Source organism: Bos indicus, chromosome 3, assembly GCF_029378745.1.
Source record: "Bos indicus isolate NIAB-ARS_2022 breed Sahiwal x Tharparkar chromosome 3, NIAB-ARS_B.indTharparkar_mat_pri_1.0, whole genome shotgun sequence".
Classification (NCBI taxonomy): Eukaryota; Metazoa; Chordata; class Mammalia; order Artiodactyla; family Bovidae; genus Bos; species Bos indicus.
This window is the reverse complement of record NC_091762.1, coordinates 113,242,755-113,262,338: the sequence shown is the minus strand read 5'-3', so window position 1 is coordinate 113,262,338 and position 19,584 is coordinate 113,242,755. Positions and strand designations below refer to the sequence as shown.

At 46.4% G+C, this 19,584-nt stretch overlaps 1 protein-coding gene and 1 non-coding gene across 7 annotated transcripts in view; both read right to left on the bottom strand.

Annotated features, from left to right (window-relative positions):
* ATG16L1 (autophagy related 16 like 1) overlaps positions 1–19,584 on the bottom strand; it is a 44,245-nt gene that overhangs the window by 9,343 nt on the left and 15,318 nt on the right. The window contains exons 7-14 of one of the 6 annotated variants that reach the window (XM_070786906.1): positions 17,659–17,745; positions 16,955–17,011; positions 16,679–16,726; positions 15,946–16,048; positions 13,206–13,311; positions 7,234–7,304; positions 6,518–6,589; positions 3,381–3,473 (exon numbers count right to left, since the gene is read on the bottom strand). In XM_070786906.1, coding sequence (XP_070643007.1) covers positions 3,381–3,473; positions 6,518–6,589; positions 7,234–7,304; positions 13,206–13,311; positions 15,946–16,048; positions 16,679–16,726; positions 16,955–17,011; positions 17,659–17,745 — 637 coding nt within the window. The remainder of the gene's footprint in view (positions 1–3,380; positions 3,474–6,517; positions 6,590–7,233; positions 7,305–13,205; positions 13,312–15,945; positions 16,049–16,678; positions 16,727–16,954; positions 17,012–17,658; positions 17,746–19,584) is intronic. The other 5 variants (XM_019957929.2, XM_070786907.1, XM_019957930.2 and 2 more) reach the window with 5 other exon arrangements.
* LOC139182393 (small Cajal body-specific RNA 6) lies at positions 14,681–14,956 on the bottom strand. The gene has a single exon (XR_011566058.1). It is a non-coding gene; the product is annotated as a small Cajal body-specific RNA 6 (non-coding RNA).

Genomic DNA, 19,584 nt, shown 5'->3' with positions numbered 1-19,584 from the left:
TGTTCTTGTCCAGTCAGAAAAACCTCAATGAAGCTAGCTAGTTCCATCTCCATGCTCTCAATGGTATGGAATGTAGCTCCTGCAAGGAGATCCAACCAGTCCATTCTAAAGGAAATCAGTCCTGAAATTCATTGGAAGGACTGATGTTGAAACTGAAACTCCAATACTTTGGCCACCTGATGCGAAGAGCTGACTCATTTGAAAAGACCTTGATGCTGGGAAAGATTGAAAGCGGGAGGAGAAGGGGACGACAGAGGACGAGACGGATGGCATCACCGACTCAATGGACATGAGTCTGAGTAAACTCCAGGAGTTGGTGATGAACAGGGAGGCCTGGCGTGCTAAAGTCCATGGGGTCACAAAGAGTCGGACACAACTGAGTGATGGAACTGCACTGAAGTGATTCACTTAAAAATTGATTTTTAAGTTAATTTAAGTGGATCAGATTTATTTCCAATTCTTTTACCCACTCAGTATTTTTGACACTTATTAGTATCTAACATTTAATTTCTGGAACTTCCCTGGTAGCACAGTGGATAAAAATCCACCTGCCAATGCAGGGGACGTGGGTTCGAGCCTTGGTCTGGGAAGATTCCACATGCTGCAGAGCAACTAAGCCTGTGCGCCCCAACTACTGAGCCCCCACACCCTAGAGCCTGTGCTCCGCAACAAGAGAATCCACCACGAAGAGAAGCCCACACACAAGGAAGTGCTGTCTTTGCTCGCTGCAACTGGAGAAAGCTCGAGCAAAGACCCAGAACAGCCACAAAAAAAAAGTTTAACATTTAACTTCTAACACTACTTCAAGGTTTTATCTTCCTCTTTGAGAGCCAACACGGGCTCTGAAGTCAGAGCAGCCCGAGTCTCCCAGCGGAGCGCTCTCTGTCCTCGGGCTCTGCACGGCCTGCCCCATGCTGCAGGGCCGCCCACGACGCAGGCAGTAACCATCAACGGCAACCAAGACAAGTGACCTCAGAGAAACGCAGACCTTGATGAGGAGGTTTCTGAAATAAAAACCATCATCTGAGAGTCAGTCCACAATGAGGCCCTTTATCCACATCAGCGTTAGAGAAGTCGACAGGGCAGCTTCTTCAACCCAGTTCCTCAGTTTTACACTAATCTTTTGAGTTTTTTTTTCTGGCTTTCCTGGAGGTTCAGATGGTAAAGCGTTTGCCTGCAATGCGGGAGACCCAGGTTCGATCCCTGGGTTGGGAAGATCCCCTGGAGTAGGAAATGGCAACCCTGTCCAGTATTCTTGCCTGGAGAATCCCCGTGGACGGAGGAGCCTGGTGGGCTACAGTCCATGGGGTCACAGAGTCGGACACGACTGAGCAACTTCACTTTAAGATTTTTTCGGCAGTTGCAAACACCCTGCCGTGAAAGGCGTCCTCTGCAAGGGACCCCTTTGTGCCAGGCTGTTTCTAGGCCACCTTTCCTGATGGGATTTAAAGCAAGCACTTGCCCAGCCTCCCCGGCCTTCTGGTCTCGCCCAACACCACCCCTCAGCATACGGGCTGAGGAGACGCCGACCAGGGCTTGGATCTTGTGTTTCAGAACACGGATGCCCATTCAAGCCCGCTAACATCCTCTGCAAACTGAAGAAGCCAGAGCCTCCTGGACAGGGAGCCTACTTACTTCCTGGGCCCTGGTAAGGGTTTCATGTGGTTTCTGCGGGCATAGGAACCTGCTAAAAAGGCCTCCTGACCTCCGTCATACATTTACCAAGTGAGCGGGCATGGCTGTGAGCCCTGGTCCAGCACAGGCGGCTACAAGGCCTGGCACCATCCCCCAGCTCGTCAGCACCCAGCTCGGGGCTCCAGCAGCTCCTCCAGCGAGACCTGCCCACCTCTGCAAACCAGCTCACTCCACCTCCAGGTCTCCTCCTAATTTCAGACCCAAAAACTTACACCTACCTGTTCAGAACTCTTCTACCAGCTACAAATACCATCCTGCACCCAACTCCTTGCTTCACTCATCGAAGGGCCTAAACTCTAAGGAAGGCTGTGTGTCCCTTTGCACTCTTTAGACAGTTTTGCTGTATCTCAGTTGAAAATGATTCAGGCCAATGGAACACAGGAAATAGCACAGGCCTCATTCCCAAGTCTCATCTTTTCCTCTGTTCACTGCATGATCCCAGGCAATTCTGTGGGCTTACCTGACCCTTGGTTTTCCCATCTACCTACCTCCCCTGGATTCCTGAGAATTAAAAGCAGTAACGTACATAACATAATACAGCCAGTGGATGCAATCAAATTCCAGCAGAATTATTCAAATTCCTAAAGGATGATGCCATCAAGTTTTTGCACTCATTATGTTAGCAAATCTCGAAGACCCAGCAGTGGCCACAGGACTAGAGAAGGTCAATCCTCAACCCAATTCCCAAGAAGGGTAGTACCAAAGAATGTGCTAACCATTGTACAACCGCACTCACCTCCCATGCTATTAAGGTCATGCTAGTAAGTAAAATCTTGCATGCTAGGCTTCAGCCAGACGTCCAAGCTGGGTTCAGAAAAGGAACAGGAACTAGAGGTCAAATTGCCAACATTCACTGGATTATACAGAAAGGAAGGAAATTTCACAAAAATATCTATCTGTTTCATTGACTACGCAAAAGCCTTTGTGAAAATCATGACAAACTATAGAAAGCTCTCAGAGAAAAGGGAATACCAGACTATCTTACCTGTCTCCTGAGAAACCCGTAAGGAGGTCAAGAAGCAACTGTTAGAACCCTGTATGGAACAACCGACTGGTTCAAGATCGAGAAACGAGTACGACTGGGCTGTCTGCTGTCACCTGTTTGTTTAACCTATACGCTGAGCACATCATGAGACATGCCGGGCTGGGTGAGTTACAAGGCGGAATCAAGACAGGCGGGAAAAACAGCAACCTCAGATATGCAGATGATAGCACTCTAATGGCAGAGAGCAAAGAGGAACTAAAGAGCCTCTTGATCGGGGTGAAGGAGCTGGTTTAAGACTAAATATTAACAAAAATTAAGATCATCGCATCCAGTGCCATTACTGCATGACAAATAGAAGGGGAAAAGGTAGTGACAGATTTCCTCTTCTTAGGCTCCAAAATCACTAAGGACTGTGACTGCAACCATGAAATTAGAAGACTGCCTCTTGGCAGGAAAGCGATGACAAACCTAGACAGTGTGCTGAAAAGCAGAGACTAATCTGTCGATAAAGGTCTATATAATCAAGGCTATGGTCTTCCCAGTGGTCACGTACGGTTGTGAGAGCTGACCATAAAGAAGGCAGAACACCAGAGAATTGATGCCTTCAAACTGTGGTGCTGGAGGAGACTCCTGAGAGTCCCTTGGACAGCAAGGAGATCAAACCAGTCAATCTTAAGGGAGATCAACCCTGAATATTCACTGGAAGGACTGATGCTGAAGCTGAAGCTCCGGTATTTTGGTCATCTGATGCGTACAGGTGACTCGCTGGAAAAGTCCCCGATGCTGGGAAAGACTGAGGGCAGAAGGAGAAGAGGGCATCAGAGGATGAGATGGCTGGATAGCATCACTGATCAAATGAACAAACCCTGGGAGGTGGTGAGGGACAGGGAGGCCTGGCGTGCTGCAGCCCATGGGGTTGCAAAGAGTCGGACACGACTGGGTGACGGAACAATAGCAACAATGCACATAACACATTTGACTACTGGGTCTAACACACAGAAGGTACCCACGTAAATGCCCTCTCCTTTAGGCAACTTAATGCCTGCAGAAGTAACCAACCCCACCATAAATTTCCACCGAGTAACTGGTGGTTACCTAGAGAAGGCATGCCCCAGGACTGACCGTGACACTACCAGAGCAGGCCAGACCAGCCTTTCCGGCTGAGGATGCAGGACCGTCGGGCCTCAACTGGAAACGCATCTGAGCCTTTGAACAGACGTGCACTGGGACCTCAGAGGTGCCTAGCCCCACCCACAGGTGCCCAGCAGCACCCCCTGACGCCCAGCCCTGCCCACAGGCGTGCAGCAGCGCCCCCCGCCCCAACCCCCGGCGTCCAGCTCCACCCACAGGCGTCCAGCAATCCCCCCACTGGTGTCCAGCCCCGCTCACAGGCGTCCATCAGTCCCCCTGCTGGCGCCCAGCCCCACCCACAGGCGTCCATCAGTCCCCCTACTGGCGCCCAGCCCCGCCCACAGGCATCCAGCAGTCCCTCCCCTGGCGCCCAGCCCTGCCCACAGGCGTCCAGCAGTCCACCCACCCCCGTTTCTCCAGGAACAGGCCCTTTAGCTGCCATTAGACAGCCGTCTCTGTCATCCTCACACCTCGTGCTTTGCACGCGGATCGTCTCTCAACTAAGAACCAGGAATTACAACCCTGTATGTGGAGCTAGCACCTGTGCTATGCCATGCTTTAGTTGCTCGGTCATGTCCGACTCTTTGCGACCCCGTGGACTATAGCCCACCAAGCTCTGCCCACGGGGATTGTCCAGGCAGGAATACCAGAGTGGGTTGCCGTGCCCTCCTCCAGGGGATCTTCCTAGCTAGCACCTAACACTGGCTATTTTCCATACAGTTCCCTGAAGGAAATGGAAAGACCAGGGGTGACTGAGCAGTGGATTTCTAGCCATTCTTCTGGCTCCGTCCCTGCACCAGCCTCAGGCCATTGGAAACACATCACAGACCACTGTATTGCAGCTCCCCACCTCCCTGTAGATTATCTCTAGAAAGTTCACCTTCACATCATGCTTTTGCTTTTCATGTGAGTTGATGCACAGGTTTGTGTCAAGTTTTTCTGGAGGGGTAAAATGCTTATCAGTGTCAAGCAAATCCTCCACCTCATCTTTCTGTAGCGTTTATTTAATAAGCTCATGCGAAGGTTGCTTCAAGCTTAAGGAGAAAAACCTGTCTTTAAATTAATGTATGTCTTCTAACTAGAACAATGGAGAAGGCAATGGCACCCCACTCCAGTACTCTTGCCTGGAAAATCCCATGGACGGAGGAGCCTGGTAGGCTGCAGCCCATGGGGTCGCTTGGAGTCGGACACGACTGAGCGACTTCACTTTCACTTTTCACTTTCATGCACTGGAGAAGGAAATGGCAACCCACTCCAGTGTTCTTGCCTGGAGAATCCCAGGGACAGGGGAGCCTGGTGGGCTGCCGTCTCTGGGGTCGCACAGAGTCGGACAGGACCGAAGTGACTTAGCAGCAACTAGAACAAAAGGGATATAACCATTAAATTTCTGTCTTTGTTTTAGAATCTAAGAGACTTCTTGGCGAGTGTGGGTTCAGACTGCAGATTTCTTCAACATCTGAACCCACAGTTCTTGATTTCCTGTACATCGTCCTCCTGGCTTCATGTGAGGTGTTTTAACTCTATCATAACTGCACCCAAAAAACTTCTCCATAGCCTACTTTCCAGCTCTACTTTGTGAGGTGATTAAGTCTTGGGGTCCTTAAGAAACACAGCTTACACGTGAGAGGGTAACAGGCAGAAAGGCCAGGGGTCTCCAAATGGAGGAAATAGCCTGCAAGTGTCAGACATTTTTATCTCTCTTAAGCGGCAGGAGGAAACAAACTAGCAATATTTTTTCCTTCTCTATACAAATTTAAAGGGAGGTTTCTCTTAAAATACTGTGTTGCTATAATGACACCTGGTTTCGCCTGAAGTTAGCTATTCTCGAGCCTAGAGATAACCAATGCCTTTTTCTTATGGAAATGTTTGTCTTAAGCTATGCTAATGTACTATGCCTTTACCCCAAACTCTGTCTCCAAGTCTGTTCCGCCTCTTGGCCCAGAACCTACTTGACAAACCAGTATGGATATTGTTCCCCTAATCTATGTAAATGAAACTATTTGTATGGTGGTCTGCCTTTCTTCAATATTCAAGTTAATCATTTTATGGCCCAGGATAAACCATTTGGTGCCAAGATTATCCCAAAATGCATCTTATGGGTGAGGGGCCTGGTGCCATTCTGAATTTTAAGACATTCCTTTCTTTCATTAACAGACTGCTAGTGACTATATAACATCCAGCTAAAGACTAGCAGGGGGGTACTCTTTCTGCCCCCTTCTGATGCCTATGTCAGAAGCTTTCTCTATCTCCTTTATACTTTAATAAAACTTTATTACACAAAAGCTCTGAGCGATCAAGCCTCGTCTCTGGCCCCGGATTGAATTCTTCTCCTCCGGGGGCCAAGAATCCTGGTGTATTCGCATGATTCAACAACAACCTTTCACACGCTGGTGCTAAAATAGCTGAAGTTAAGCTAACACTGACACCTACCTAAAAACCTTAGCTCTTATGAACAGGAGCATCCAAAGTCTTTCATGGAAATGTGATGGCTTCCTATCACGAATATTTCAAAGCTGACTACTGGACAAAGAACGTGAAGTGGAAACATCAATTTCCCTAACGAGGAAAGGGCAAGGGGAATCAAGTCTGATGGTCAGACAACACGAATTCTCCTAATGCATCACCCTGCCATTTCCTACATTTTGTGACTGATACGCACCCACAGGAAGCCTGGAGGCTGTAGTTTCTTTCTTAACTGGGTCTTACCCGTAACCGGTAGTCATCCACGGTCCAGATGCGGCTTGCAAAATCATTTGAAGCTGCTAAGAGGTAAGATCCCTACAGGAAAGAAGGGGAGAAGGAAAAACAGAGAACTTTAGTTCACATGATACAAATTTCCTCATACCAAACTCAAGACTGTTTAGATGACTAAAACTACATACCTGATCTGAATACCGTCATAACCAGAATTCTGTTAACTAATCAATCCCGTTAACTTCAGGCCTCTTTCCTGAGCCTGCTCAACCTCGCCTGATGGCTGTAGATATTACACCTCCAGCTCAAAATGGAACTCATCCCCCTGTGCTCACTTCCACCCCACTTCGGTAAGATCAAGTACTAATTCTCTACACCCGCCCAAGTCCACGAGCCCAGAGGCACCGACTCCCCAGCCTCACCTCCCCACTGTCCCCCAGCTGTAGACCCTCTCCTTTCCACCTGCACCGACTCGGCCCAAACCAGAGCCTTATCGAGTCTGGAGAGATGCTGACCAACCGGATTACCAAGACCTGTCTCCCCTACCCATCTTCAACCTACTCGTGATCAGCACTGAATTTTTAACCTATTGGCATCCTTCTCTAACATTAAGATAGAAAACAGCAGAGAAACCAGGTAGGTTATTTTTAAATTTCAAGAATCAGATGTCAAAAATGGTTTCTAAACACCTCTCAACTCACCCATTTCCATGGATATTAGGTACTTACAGCACTATCAAATTCAATGCTTGTAATTCCTGCATTACTGCCAGACAGGGAGCCCTTGAACTCACATTTGTCTGCATAAAAACAAAGATGCCAACATACCAATTAAAACGAGGCACTTGAAACACAAGGGAAGCTAATTACATGGTCAAAAGCAACTTCCCCGCATCTTTACAGAATCAAGTAGCAGGACAAACAGCACAATGAGACGGGAATGTTCGGCTGACCAGTCCCCAAAGCAACGAACGCACAAGAGGGTGCGGAGCCCAGCATTTTCCGGTTGGCTCTTACACTGCTCTTTTTAAGAAATTTAGTGTCATCAATTCCCTTCATAAAAGTGCAGGGATTTAAATACATGTCAACTGACCTAGAGTTTATTTAGCTATTTAATTTACATAAACACATCTCTGTCAATTTAACTATCACTTTAATGGAAACTGACCATTAAAATTTCAGAACCCAAGTACGAAAAACAGTTTTACTTGTAGTTATATAAACTGGCTAGTCATTAGATTTCCAGTAAAACTAGTTTGGAGTTTCTGGAATTTATCTGTCCACTCTACCTATGTGAAGCAAGGTTCCAGCGAACCAATCGCCTGCCAGTGCTCTCCTGAAGCCCATCTCACCCCCAGGCCCAGCCACTCATCCCTGGACTCTGCTTTCAGACTCTGGCCACCCTGAGCGCAACTTTACAGATCAAAGGGTAAATCCCAATGATGCTGTGATTAAATTCCTTCTTTAAAAGTTATCTTAAGGATAACCTAGATAGAGAAGCTAGGGAAATAGGGAACCATTCAAATCAAATTCATAAGATAGGAGCACAGAATAGTATACATTTCAATGGACAGCCTTTTCTTTCAGGACTTCTGAATGCTAATAAAAATGACATAAATGTGGATTTGGAGCTGTCAAATACATTTACGGCCAGCACTATTAAGCTGGTGAGTAAATCCCTGAATTAATTTGCAAAATACAGCACATTTAATGCCTTTTCCTGGATCCTAGCTTTCATTAGATTTTCATGAGTCTAAAAAAGGTCAACACCTACTAATTAAAGACTTTATTTAGATTAGATCTTTACAGACAAAAATACTACTGCAAATTCTAAAAAATATCTCCGTGGCTCATGCCTAAAACATTGCTCTGTCTGGCAGGTGACAAAGTGCCAAAACCTCAGAAATGATCACTAAGTGCCAGTCTACCAAGAGACAGAGCTCAAAAGACCAAAGATCGTCTTATTTCATGAAAGGCCTTTTGGACTTGGTCTCTTCCAAGATTCAGTAAATATTAGCAAAGAGGGAGAAAATTATACACCAAGTAAGCCATCTGTGGAGGAAAGGTCCTATAATTAGTTAGAACATGACTGATATTTGTTCCTGAAAACTATAAAAAAAATGCTGCCAGATGCTCTATGTTATTTCTGTAGATTTAGTAGAAACTCTCATTTTACTAACACAGTTTATGCTCCGGCACAAATTATGTCAGTATTAATTCTGATTAGTGTTCACTTCCTCTTCGACAGCAAAAAGGTAATACTTCTACTAATGGCTGGTATCTCTGATTTTCTTATAGGTATTTTTACTGACCAAGGAGTAAAATAAAAGTATTTCTAGAGCTATTTGTATTTATTTGCAAGGTATAATTGAAACAGACTATCTGTGTAGATACTTTTTTTTAATCACCAAATCTCTGTTCTTATCATTTTATTGTTAAGTTTCAGCAATTCACCCAAGCTCAGGTCCTAGTTCACCACTCTGTCCACGTAAATCACCCACACAAATCAAGAAGCGTCTTTGAGTTTCCACCTCTCACACAGGGGTGACGCCCAGCTGCCTAACAGCACAGGGCTATGGCGCGGCTCAGAGGAAATGAAGCAGACCCAGGCGGGACCGTGCTGCCTCCGCTGGACCGCGAGCACACGTGCGCCCCACTAAGGAAGCCCGGCAACATGCTCCCTACAGAGCCCTGCAGCCTGTTCTCTGACCGCGTCTTGTCAAAAGTACATGTATATTGAACTGAGTATCAAAATGTGGCGAGTGGGCTATGCCTCAGTTCAGACATCTGCGAGAGGGTTCACTAACTCCTCTCTCCTGTTTCAATGCCATCCCATTTTGAGTACTATAAGGTCATTCCTAAAATAAAACGTAATCAAAGAGACTCAGTTTTGATCTTAGAAGGATTAGTCTCCCAGGTAGGAAGGTGTCCAATATGTACTGCGGAAGAGTAGAGGGCAATTACCATAGCTCCAGAAAGAATGAAGTGGCTGGGCCAAAGTGGAAATGATGCTCAGTTCTGGATGGGTCTGGTGGTGAAAGTAAAGTCCGACGTTCTAAAGAACATTATTGCATTGGAACCTGGAATGTCACATCAATGAATCAAGGTGAATTGGAAGTGGTCAAGCAGGAGACGGCAGAGTGAACATCAACATTCTTATGAATCAGTGAACTAAAATGGATGGGATTGGGTGAATTTAATTCAGATGACCATTATATCTACTACTGTGGGCAAGAATCTGTTAGAAGAAATGCAATAGCCCGATAGTCAACAGGAGTCCGAAATGCAGTACTTGGGTGCAATCTCAAAAACGACAGAATGAACTCAGTTCATTTCCAAGGCAAACCATTCAGTATCACAGTAATCCAAGTCTATCTCCCAACTGTAATGCCAAAGAACCTGAAGTTGAACGGTTCAACAAAGACCTCCAAGACCTTCTAGAACTAACACCAAAAAGAGATGTTCTTTTCATCATAGGGGACTAGGATGCAAAAGAAGTCAAGAGGATACCTGGAGTAACAGGCAAGATGACCTTGGAGTATAAAATGAAGCAGGACAAAAGCTAACAGACCTTTGCCAAGAGAACGCACTGGTCATAGCAAACACCCTCTTCCAACAACACAAGAGAAGACTCTACACGTGGACATCACCAGATGGTCAATACCAAAATCAGAATGATTATATTCTTTGCAGCCAAAGATAGACAATCTCTATACAGTCAGCAAAAACAAGACCGGGAGCTGACTGTGGCTCAGATCATGAACTCCTCGTTGCAAAACTCAGGCTTAAACTGAAGAAAGTAGGGAAAACCACTAGGTCGTTCAGATATGACCTAAATCAAATTCCTTATGAATTTACAGTGGAGGTGATGAACAGATTCAAGGGATTAGATCTGGTAGACAGAGTGCCTGAAGAACTATGGACGGAGGTTTGTAACACTCTGCAGGAGGCAGTGACCAAAATCATCTCAAAAAGAAACGCAAGAAGGCACAGTGATTGTCTGAGGAGGCCTTACAAATAGCTGAGAAAAGAGAAGCAAAAGGCAAGGGAGAAAAGGAAAGATATATCCAAATGAATCCAAAGTTCCAGAGAATAGCAAGGAGACCTAAGGCCTTCTTAAGTAAACATTGCAAAGAAATAAAGGAAAACCACAGAATGAGAAAGAGAGATCTCTTCAAGAAAACTGGAGACATAAAGAGAACATTTTGTGCGAGGATGGGCACAATAAAGGACAGAAACAGTAACGACCTAACAGAAGCAGAAGAGATTAAGAAGAGGTGGCAAGAATACAAAAAAGGTCTTAATGACCAAACCCATGATGGTGTGGTCACTTACCTAGAGCCAGACAGCGTGGAGTGTGAAGTCAAGTGGGCCTTAGGAAGCATCACTACAAACAAAGCTAGTGGAGGTGATGGAATTCCAGCTGAGCTATTTCAAATCCTAAAAGATGATGCTACTAAAGTGCGGCACTCAATGTGTCAGGAAATGTGGAAAACTCAGCAGTGGCCACAGGATTGGAAAAGGTCAGTTTTCATTCCAATCCCAAAGAAGGACAATGCCAAAGACTGTTTAAACTAACAGACATTTGCACTCATCTCACATGTTAGCGAGGTAATGCTCAAAATCCTTCAAACTAGGTTTTAGCCGTATGTGAACCGAGAATTTCCAGATGTACAAGCTGGATTTAGAAAAGGCAGAGGAACCAGAGATCAAATTGACAACATTCACTGGATCCTAGAGAAAGCAAAGGAATTCCAGAAAACATCTACTTCTGCTTCATTGACTATGTGAAAGCCTTTGTGTGGATCACAAAAAAAACTGTGGAAAATTCTAAAGAGAGGTGAATACCAGACCACTAAAGACCTCTAAAGAGATGGGAATACTTATGTGCCTCCTGAGAAATCTTTATGCAGGCCAAGAAGCAATAGTTAGAACCAGACATGGAACAACTGACTGGTTCAAAACTGGGAAAGGAGTAATACAAGGCTGTATATTGTCACTTTGCTTACTTAACTTCTATGCAGAGTAAGTACATCATGCAAAATGCTGGGCTGGATGAATCACAAGCTGAAATCAAGATTGCCAGGAGAAATATAAACAACCGCAGATATGCAGATGATACCACTCTAATGGCAGAAGGTGAAGAGGAACAAGAGCCTCTTGATGAGGGTGAAAGAGGAGAGTGAAAACCTGGCTTAAAAATCAACATTCAGAAAACTAAGATCATGGCATCCAGTCCCATCACTTCATGGGACTGTTCTGTTCTGCAAACAGAAGGGGGGAAAAGTGGAAACAGTGACAGATTTTATTTTCTTGGGTTCCAAAATCACTGTGAATGGCGACTGCAGTCATGAAACTAAAAGACACTTGCTCCTTGGAAGGAAAACTATGACAAACCTAGAGAGCACATTAAAAAGCAGAGACATCACTTTGCTGACAACGGTCTGTCTGCTCTAAACTATGGTTTTTCCAGTAGTCACGTATGGATTTGAGAGCTGGATCAGAAAGAAGGCTGAACACTGAAGAATTGATGCTTTTGAATTATGGTGCTGGAAAAGACTCCTGAGAGTCCCTGGGACAGCAAGGAAACCAAACCAGTCCATCCTAAAGGAAATTTACCCTGAATACTCACTGGGAGGACTGATGCTGAAGCTTTAATACTTTGGCCACTTGATGCAAAGAGCCTGCTCATTTGGAAAAGTCCCTGATGAAGGCTGGAGAAGGAAATGGCAATCCACTCCAGTTTTCATGCCTGGAGAATCCCATCGACAGAGGAGCCTGGCAGACTACAGTTCATGGGGTCGCAAAGAGCTGGACATGACTTAGTGACTAAACCACCACCAACGATGGAGGCAAAAGGAGAAAGGGCGGCAGAGGAGGAGATGGTTGGATGGCATCACCAACTCCAGCAGACGTGAATTTGAGCAAAATCTGGGAGACAGTGAAGGACAGAGGAGCCTGGTGTGCTGCAATCCATGGGGTCGCAATGAGTCAGACATGACTTAGCCACTGAACAACAACAGCAGCAAGACGATACACCCTCCTTTTAAATTAATTAATGGTTGTGCTGGGTCTTCGTTGCAGTGCTCAGGCTTTCTCTAGTTGTCGAGCACGGGCTCGAGGGTGAGCAGGCTTCAGTAGCTGCAGTGCACAGGCTTTGTTGCTCCTCAGCCTGTGGGATCTTCCTGGACCAAGGATCGAACCTATGTCCCCTGCACTGGCCAGACCTTTAACCACTGGACAACCAGGGAAGTCCCATACTCGTCTCTTTAGTCTCAAGCTTAGATACAATGTCATTTTTTTTCCTAGGCGATGGCCATTGGCATTATTAAATACACAACTTGATATGTAATTTTATTACTAATTTTTATGTACGATTTTACTAGTCCATGACTAAGACTTTTTTATTTCAAATCTAAAACCTGCCCTATCTTAGAAGACGCTCTCATTGCTATACACTTGAGAAAACACAAACGCTAAAGTATCTGGAATTTAGAGCATTCTCTGGTCACTACTTGGAAACCCAGAACACACACAGACTCGACTGTGTCAGCTGTAAAGGGTAACAGAGAGCAACAATGCTTTGGTCAGACGATTCCTGACACAAAATACTGCACGTTTCAAGAAGATGAACAGTTCAGACTGCCAACCAGACATCCCCAACATGCTTCTTTCTGTTTCTCACTCTGGCGGGACCTCACCTCCAAACACTTCCCAGAGCTTCACCCTCCGATCCATGCCTCCCGTGGCCAGGAGCCGGGAACCTGGGCTGAACTGCACAGCGTTGACCTCCCCGTCATGCGCGTCCTGCAAGACAACAAACGCCCACTTTCAAATTGGGTTAACTGTCACCCCCAAGAACGGGCTAATACAGACGGGGACGCTTACCACACGGTAAACACTGGTCATTAAGTCACACTCCTGGGTTCCCAGCCCAGAGTCTCCAAAGATTCTATTATCATTAAACTCCTACAGTTCTTTTTCCATTTATTTAAATACTGTGCAAACTTCTTAAAAAGCATTCAAAACCTATAGAGACTAACTGCCTAAAGTTTGTCTTTGAGTTAATTTTATTTCTTCTAAGAATAAAGTAATGTTAATCTATACTATGATCCTCACAGCTTAAAAGTAAGTCTGTGATTAACTGCCTCTCTTCTGGTCCAGACTGCATTAATAACACACATGAAACTGTATCAAATTAGTGAAAACAATCCTTTTCTTTTTAAAAAAGTCTTTCCTTTTGGTTGTCCCAGTGAGAGTGCGCCCTAACAGGGAGAGTCCTGACAAGAGCAGGCGCCGGTCCTGCCACAGTCAGTATCAGAGGGGCTCCGGAGCTCCCGCTGGGGACAACGGCACCCATGTGCACTGTCGGCAGCAGGGGGCCTCTGCCAAGTTTCTTAACTTCCTGAAGCCTTAGTTTGCTCATCTATACAATAAAGACTTCCGCAGCTCCTGTAAGCTCAGACCACATCTGACCACGACCAGGCCTTCAATAAAAGTAACAGGTGTTATTTTGGGAGAACTTAATAATTTTCAGAGAAATGTCTTGAGACTGGCATCCACACTGGACACGTCTGAAAAGATGGCATCTGTGTTTAAGCTGAGAGGGGAAACCAGACAGGAAGCTCCCCAGCCTAGAATGGGGTGAGAGAATAGTGGACGTCACTATCACCTCCTGTCTGAAAAGACTATGGATTTCAAAATATCCATGAGTAAAAAACACTATGAGATCGGCTTTAAATTGCTCCAGCCAAAGTTTGTGTATGTGTGTGGTCATAAGATTGGCTAATATGACTAAATGAAGCTGCCCAACAGCAGTTTTTAATCCCTATCTCTGCTTATATTTGAAAATTTTCATAATAACAAGGCAGGGGAAGGGGAAGACTTCAACACATGGATTATAAATATTAAATCATTAAACAGGTCAATCACTTGCCTAAAAAGGTCACTTTAGGAACACAAAATCTCATCTTCGCCTTTGCTTGGGACTGAAAAAGGTACCTCAACTGCTGAGAAAGTGACTCGTAAAGCTGACTGGAATATAAACAGCACTTATGATTGCTCTGCCTTCTCACCATCCTCTTGAGTCCCAGTGCTGGAAAGCCATCTGACAGGCGGTCCAGCTTTCCACCTCCACATGACTCCGTTCTCTTTCCAGTGCTCCCTTTCACTGGGAGGTCTCAGATTGAAAACTTGAGATCATGCACCATCACACCCGAGGCTGCCGCTCATCAAGCCCCTGTGTAGCTGGTTTTGTTGGATACTGGTCTGCTGTGCACTGCCGACTCTTCAGAAACACACACTGACAGAATCCCATGTTGTCAGCTGCTCCATTACCCCATACACATGACTTAAATGTGATGGGAGGGAAAAATGGGCTGCTGGGAGCTGAGGGCAGGGCAGGGACTGTGACCTCACGTGCAATCAGACCTTTTACCAATCATCACTGACCTCCGAGGGGCCCGGCCCGTTAAGAGAAGCACAGGAGCACTGGGAAGGGGCTGTAATAGTTCCCCATCTACCTCCTCCTCCACAGCAGGACTCTCTTTACAATGACCAAGGTGGCCACTTAGTCAGCCAGTTCACTGGACAGAAGTAACTATTAAAAGTTCCCCTTCATGCCCGAAACTGAAAGCTCCCGCCATGTAAACTCCATCCCATTTTAACAGCAAGTCTTTCTCTCTCCAAAAGCTGGCTCTCCCAGTGCAATCCGAGCATCAGCCCAACTAACTGGGCTCTGCTGTCCCCACTGACCCCCCGACCCCCTGACCCCCCGACCCCCCTGGCTAGCCCTGAGCCAGGGATTGTTTCCCTGGGAAGGTCTCATGCCTGCTCAATCACACCAGCTGGGACCTGGATCACCTTTAGTTCTAGGACCCAGCTTCTGACACCAGTGTCGGCTGTGGCATCACAGCAGCTTCGCCCAGGCCTGTGTCCTGCTTCCAACCAGGTGCTCCTGATGGTCAGAAGTCACACGGACGTGCGCATAATTAAGCCAAGAGCTGCCCAACCGACCTTCCAGAACAGATAGCTGACTAAAAACTCTGCACTGGAGCCAACCAGTGACAAGAAATGACAGAGTTATTCTCTCAAGTTTCACTATCCGAAATTAGTGCTCCCCTGTCCCATCCCTCGCATCCTTTCTCTCAGCCAGTCCCATATATCACAGAGGGTGGCTGGAAATCAATTCTGTTCTCTAAAGATGAGGAAAATTAATGTATTTTGCTTATTTTAACAAAGCAATCTTGCTTTGCTTATCAATCGCTTATCAATCAAGCGATTATCAATCGCTTCCATCAGAGAGCCAACGGGTGTAAAAGTTCCATGTAAATGAAATAGGAACAGAAAGCTTAGCTGCAGCAGGAGAAAAGATCCTTCAATGGTCAGGCTCTGTTTCCACGAGAAGCTGGATGAGGCTTGGGGATGATAAACCACACTTACAAAGACAGACATTGCAGTCGTCGGCACTCGCACTTCTTTACCAGCACCGGGATGAGGATCCACGTTATCCTGGGGAACTGGAAAGGAAGAGACAGAGCGCCTCCTAAGAAGTAACATAAAGGACAATATTAGGACTGTGTGGGCTCACTGTCCGCCCACCTCTCAGCAGGGACTCAAAGACGCCTTTTATCAGTAGCTTCTTTTCCCTTCAAGACCCTCCAAACCACAGAACAAGCCCCCCGAGTCGGAAGCCCCCTGACGCAGTGACAACTGGAAAGACAGCACTTACCTTCGCTCTCCTTCTCGCTAACTCACGGACTCCAAAACACAACACTGAAAAGCAAGCCTGAACAACCGCTGCCCCCATCAAATAAACCGCTAGACATGTCCTCAGCTTAAAGTGACCACGAGCTCCAAGGGGGCTCGTGGGTATTTTCACAAAACTATTTCAACATGATTCCTATGCCTGGTTACCATCATCCTCGGGGTACGCTTGTGGTCAGGGTGGAGCTGAACACATGCCAAAAGGAAGAGCGGCCAGAGCTTGAGTTAACTGTACAAAGAGCTCAACCTATCTGCCCCGCTCAGAGGGTGGACGGGGTGTCTAGGCGCATGCAAAGCGTCCTGGTTATTGGCACACGGACGCGTGATGGCTGGGCAGTGAAGCGGTGATGAACGTGGTTATCAGCGACCCACACTCGCATGCTGGGCTAGGACAGGATAATGTTTTCACCTGGCAGCATCAGAAGAGTGATGTCCCAAAAGGGGAGACTCGGACAGACTAAAGGGTAAGGCCAGAGGTCAGCACGCAGCGGGATTAAGAGAGGAAGTTGAGGGAAAAAAGGAAGAAGCTAAATGAAAAGCTGAAATTAAGGCATCTGCATATACTCTGCACTGAGATTCTGGTGCACGTTTAAAAAACACTAACAAATCATATACATGTACTTAGGTATATTTATACACACATATATATATACACACAAGGAAAGGTGAAGGTTTTCTAACCTACCCAAAGATATTAGTGATAGAATCCAGAAGGCCTCCAGCAGGCTGCGAGAGTCGCTTACTAAAGAGGAGGGGAGGATAGGTTTAAACCTTAGAAACATTCTGCCCAAACAATCAATCAAAAACAGTCCACAAAAGTTCGTTCCTGGGGGTATGTTTCCCACCGAGTGCCCAAACTCCAGCAGAGAAAACCCTCCAGGGACTGAACCACCAGAAAACAGAGGGAAGATAAAAGGGAACACTCAGCCTCGAAATCTCAAAAAGAGTAAGATTCCCTAGCCTTAAATTAACTTCCCCGGAAATGATGCTTTGGACAATAAACTAACTGACCTAACAACTTCTAGTATGGTTAAGGACAAACCCCATCCTTTTGGTCCTGCTTTGGCAAATTAAAAAAAAATCCTGGAGCCCTGGTAAGAATTAAACAGTATGCTCTAAACAATCACCCAGCCTAACAAGGTCCCTCTTTCAGGAAGTTGCTACCACTTCTTTCTGCTTCTCTTCACGGCTGGAGGCACCACTGAGGGATGGCTCCCTCCTACTTACGGAGGGGCGACTGGAGAAAGATGGGGACGCTCTGGAGCCCATACCCTCCATGGTCGAGTGAGGGGGGCTGCACGCTCAGCCAGGGGCCCCGCACTGCTCTCTGGTCCTGCCCACGGCGGCTGCCAGGGTGCCCCCCATTCCTGGCACAACCTGTCTACTTACGTGGCCGCTCTGCTGATGGCTCGCACGGGAGAGGTCTCCTCAGGGTGCTCAGAGGTTTCATCCACGAGGACTTCAATATCATCATCCCTGGAAAGAAAGGCGAGAGGCCGAGCCTTTGCTTCTGCTGAACAGAAGCTCTGTGATGGGCCTGCTCTGCTAAGGCCAACAGGCAACACCACTTCCTAATCACACACAGCCCAGGAGTCTTGGCTGGGACAGAGCCGGTTTCAGCTTCTCTGAAGAAAAAGGAACTTCCATCAGAGCAACATGAAAAGAAACAATCTAAGTCGGATCCAGAACTCCAGCTGAAAATAACCTGAGAAGGGAGCTTTGGATCTCTTCAGGTCTAAAGACAGCTCCCACTTGAAAAGCACTGAAATAATGGCTTATTAAGTCCCTAACCACATAACCAGGAGCAAGGAAGATTTTCCTTTTCAGAAGTCTCCTGCACGCCAACCACAGGACTGCGGCACTCAGCAAGAAACAGTTCCCAGGAGGCGGGCTCAGCAACACATGGAGGACAGCGAGGGGCAGCTGCGGTGCGCAGGAGAACGCCAGGATGAGGGGAGCGTCCAGGGCAGGAAGCACATGGACTGCTGAAGGGCAGGGAGACCAATAGGCGCGTAAACAACCGGCGCTAAGTACCACTTAAGAACGGAAGACAGGACAGCGGAGTCTAAACGCAGTTTATCTTTGACTCTGGCTGTTTGATGCTTAAGTACTTGGTGTTTCTGACATTTGGTAAGTTCATCACATTACATGCAAAATAAGTCACAATAATGTGCTCCTGGGGTCTCGCCTGGTGGGCCAGTGGCTAAAACTCTGTGCTCCCAACGTAGGGGGCCTGGGTTCGATCCCTGGTCAGGGAACTTGATCTCATGTGCCACAATTAAGAGTTTACATGCCTCAGCTAAAGATCCCACAGGCCACAACAAAGGACAAAGATCTTGCGTGCCGCAACTTGACATGGCCAAATAAATACTAAAAAAATGAATGTGATCCTCTGCTGTTTATCCCACCAGACGCAAAGCCCCTCTGGAATTCCCCTTCCTCCCCATTTTCCTGGTTGGAGGAAAGGCAAGTAATTAGTTTGGTCTTAACGACCTCCTACCAAGTTGCAATCTTCATGGAGAAGTAAACTGATAAAAACTAATAACCCGAGACTTTATTACCAAATGTTTGGATTCATAGGAACTTGGAAGAGCTTCTCCCATGATTAATTATCTGGATTATGTAAATATAATCTATACTTCAGAACCTGTTACCAAGCAAGTCAAACCAAGTTCAAGTAAATTTATTTTCCTTGGCTACTGATTCCAGGATCCCGTGTAAGTGACCCCCATCTTGGCCAGGGCTGAGAGAACAAAGGCGGGCCTGGAGACAGAGAACAGGCTGGGCTTTCTTCTCCTCTCACTGGTGGTTTGGGAGAGCCATCTGTGTTCATACAAGGGTAACAACAGAAGAGCAGAGTCGGCAAGAGTGATAAACATGAGCTGAGCCCACGTAAATGGTTTAAGACAGAGCTGAATAGTTGCAGGTACTTGAAACTGCGCAAAGACCGAGAACCATGAGAAAACACCAGCATCTGGTAACTTATCAACACCCTTCAAAGATGGAAGAAGCCCTACAATTAGGGAAGCACGGGAGAGTAAGAGCAGGACTTTACAGACACCCTGAGGTCTCCAGCCTGCCCCACCACTTGCTCTGTGTCTGGGGCAGGACACGTGACCTTTCTACACCTACTCACCTGTTCACACTGGCCAACAGCAGGCAAGACAAACAATGCTTTCATCAGCTGTTACTTTTAAGGAGAACCAAATCTCACTTCTAGATCAACTATTTATCTACTTTGCAGCTCTGGGCAAAAATACCTGACATTCACTTTCCCCATGTGGGAAAGCAGAAGATAGACACACACGCTACATC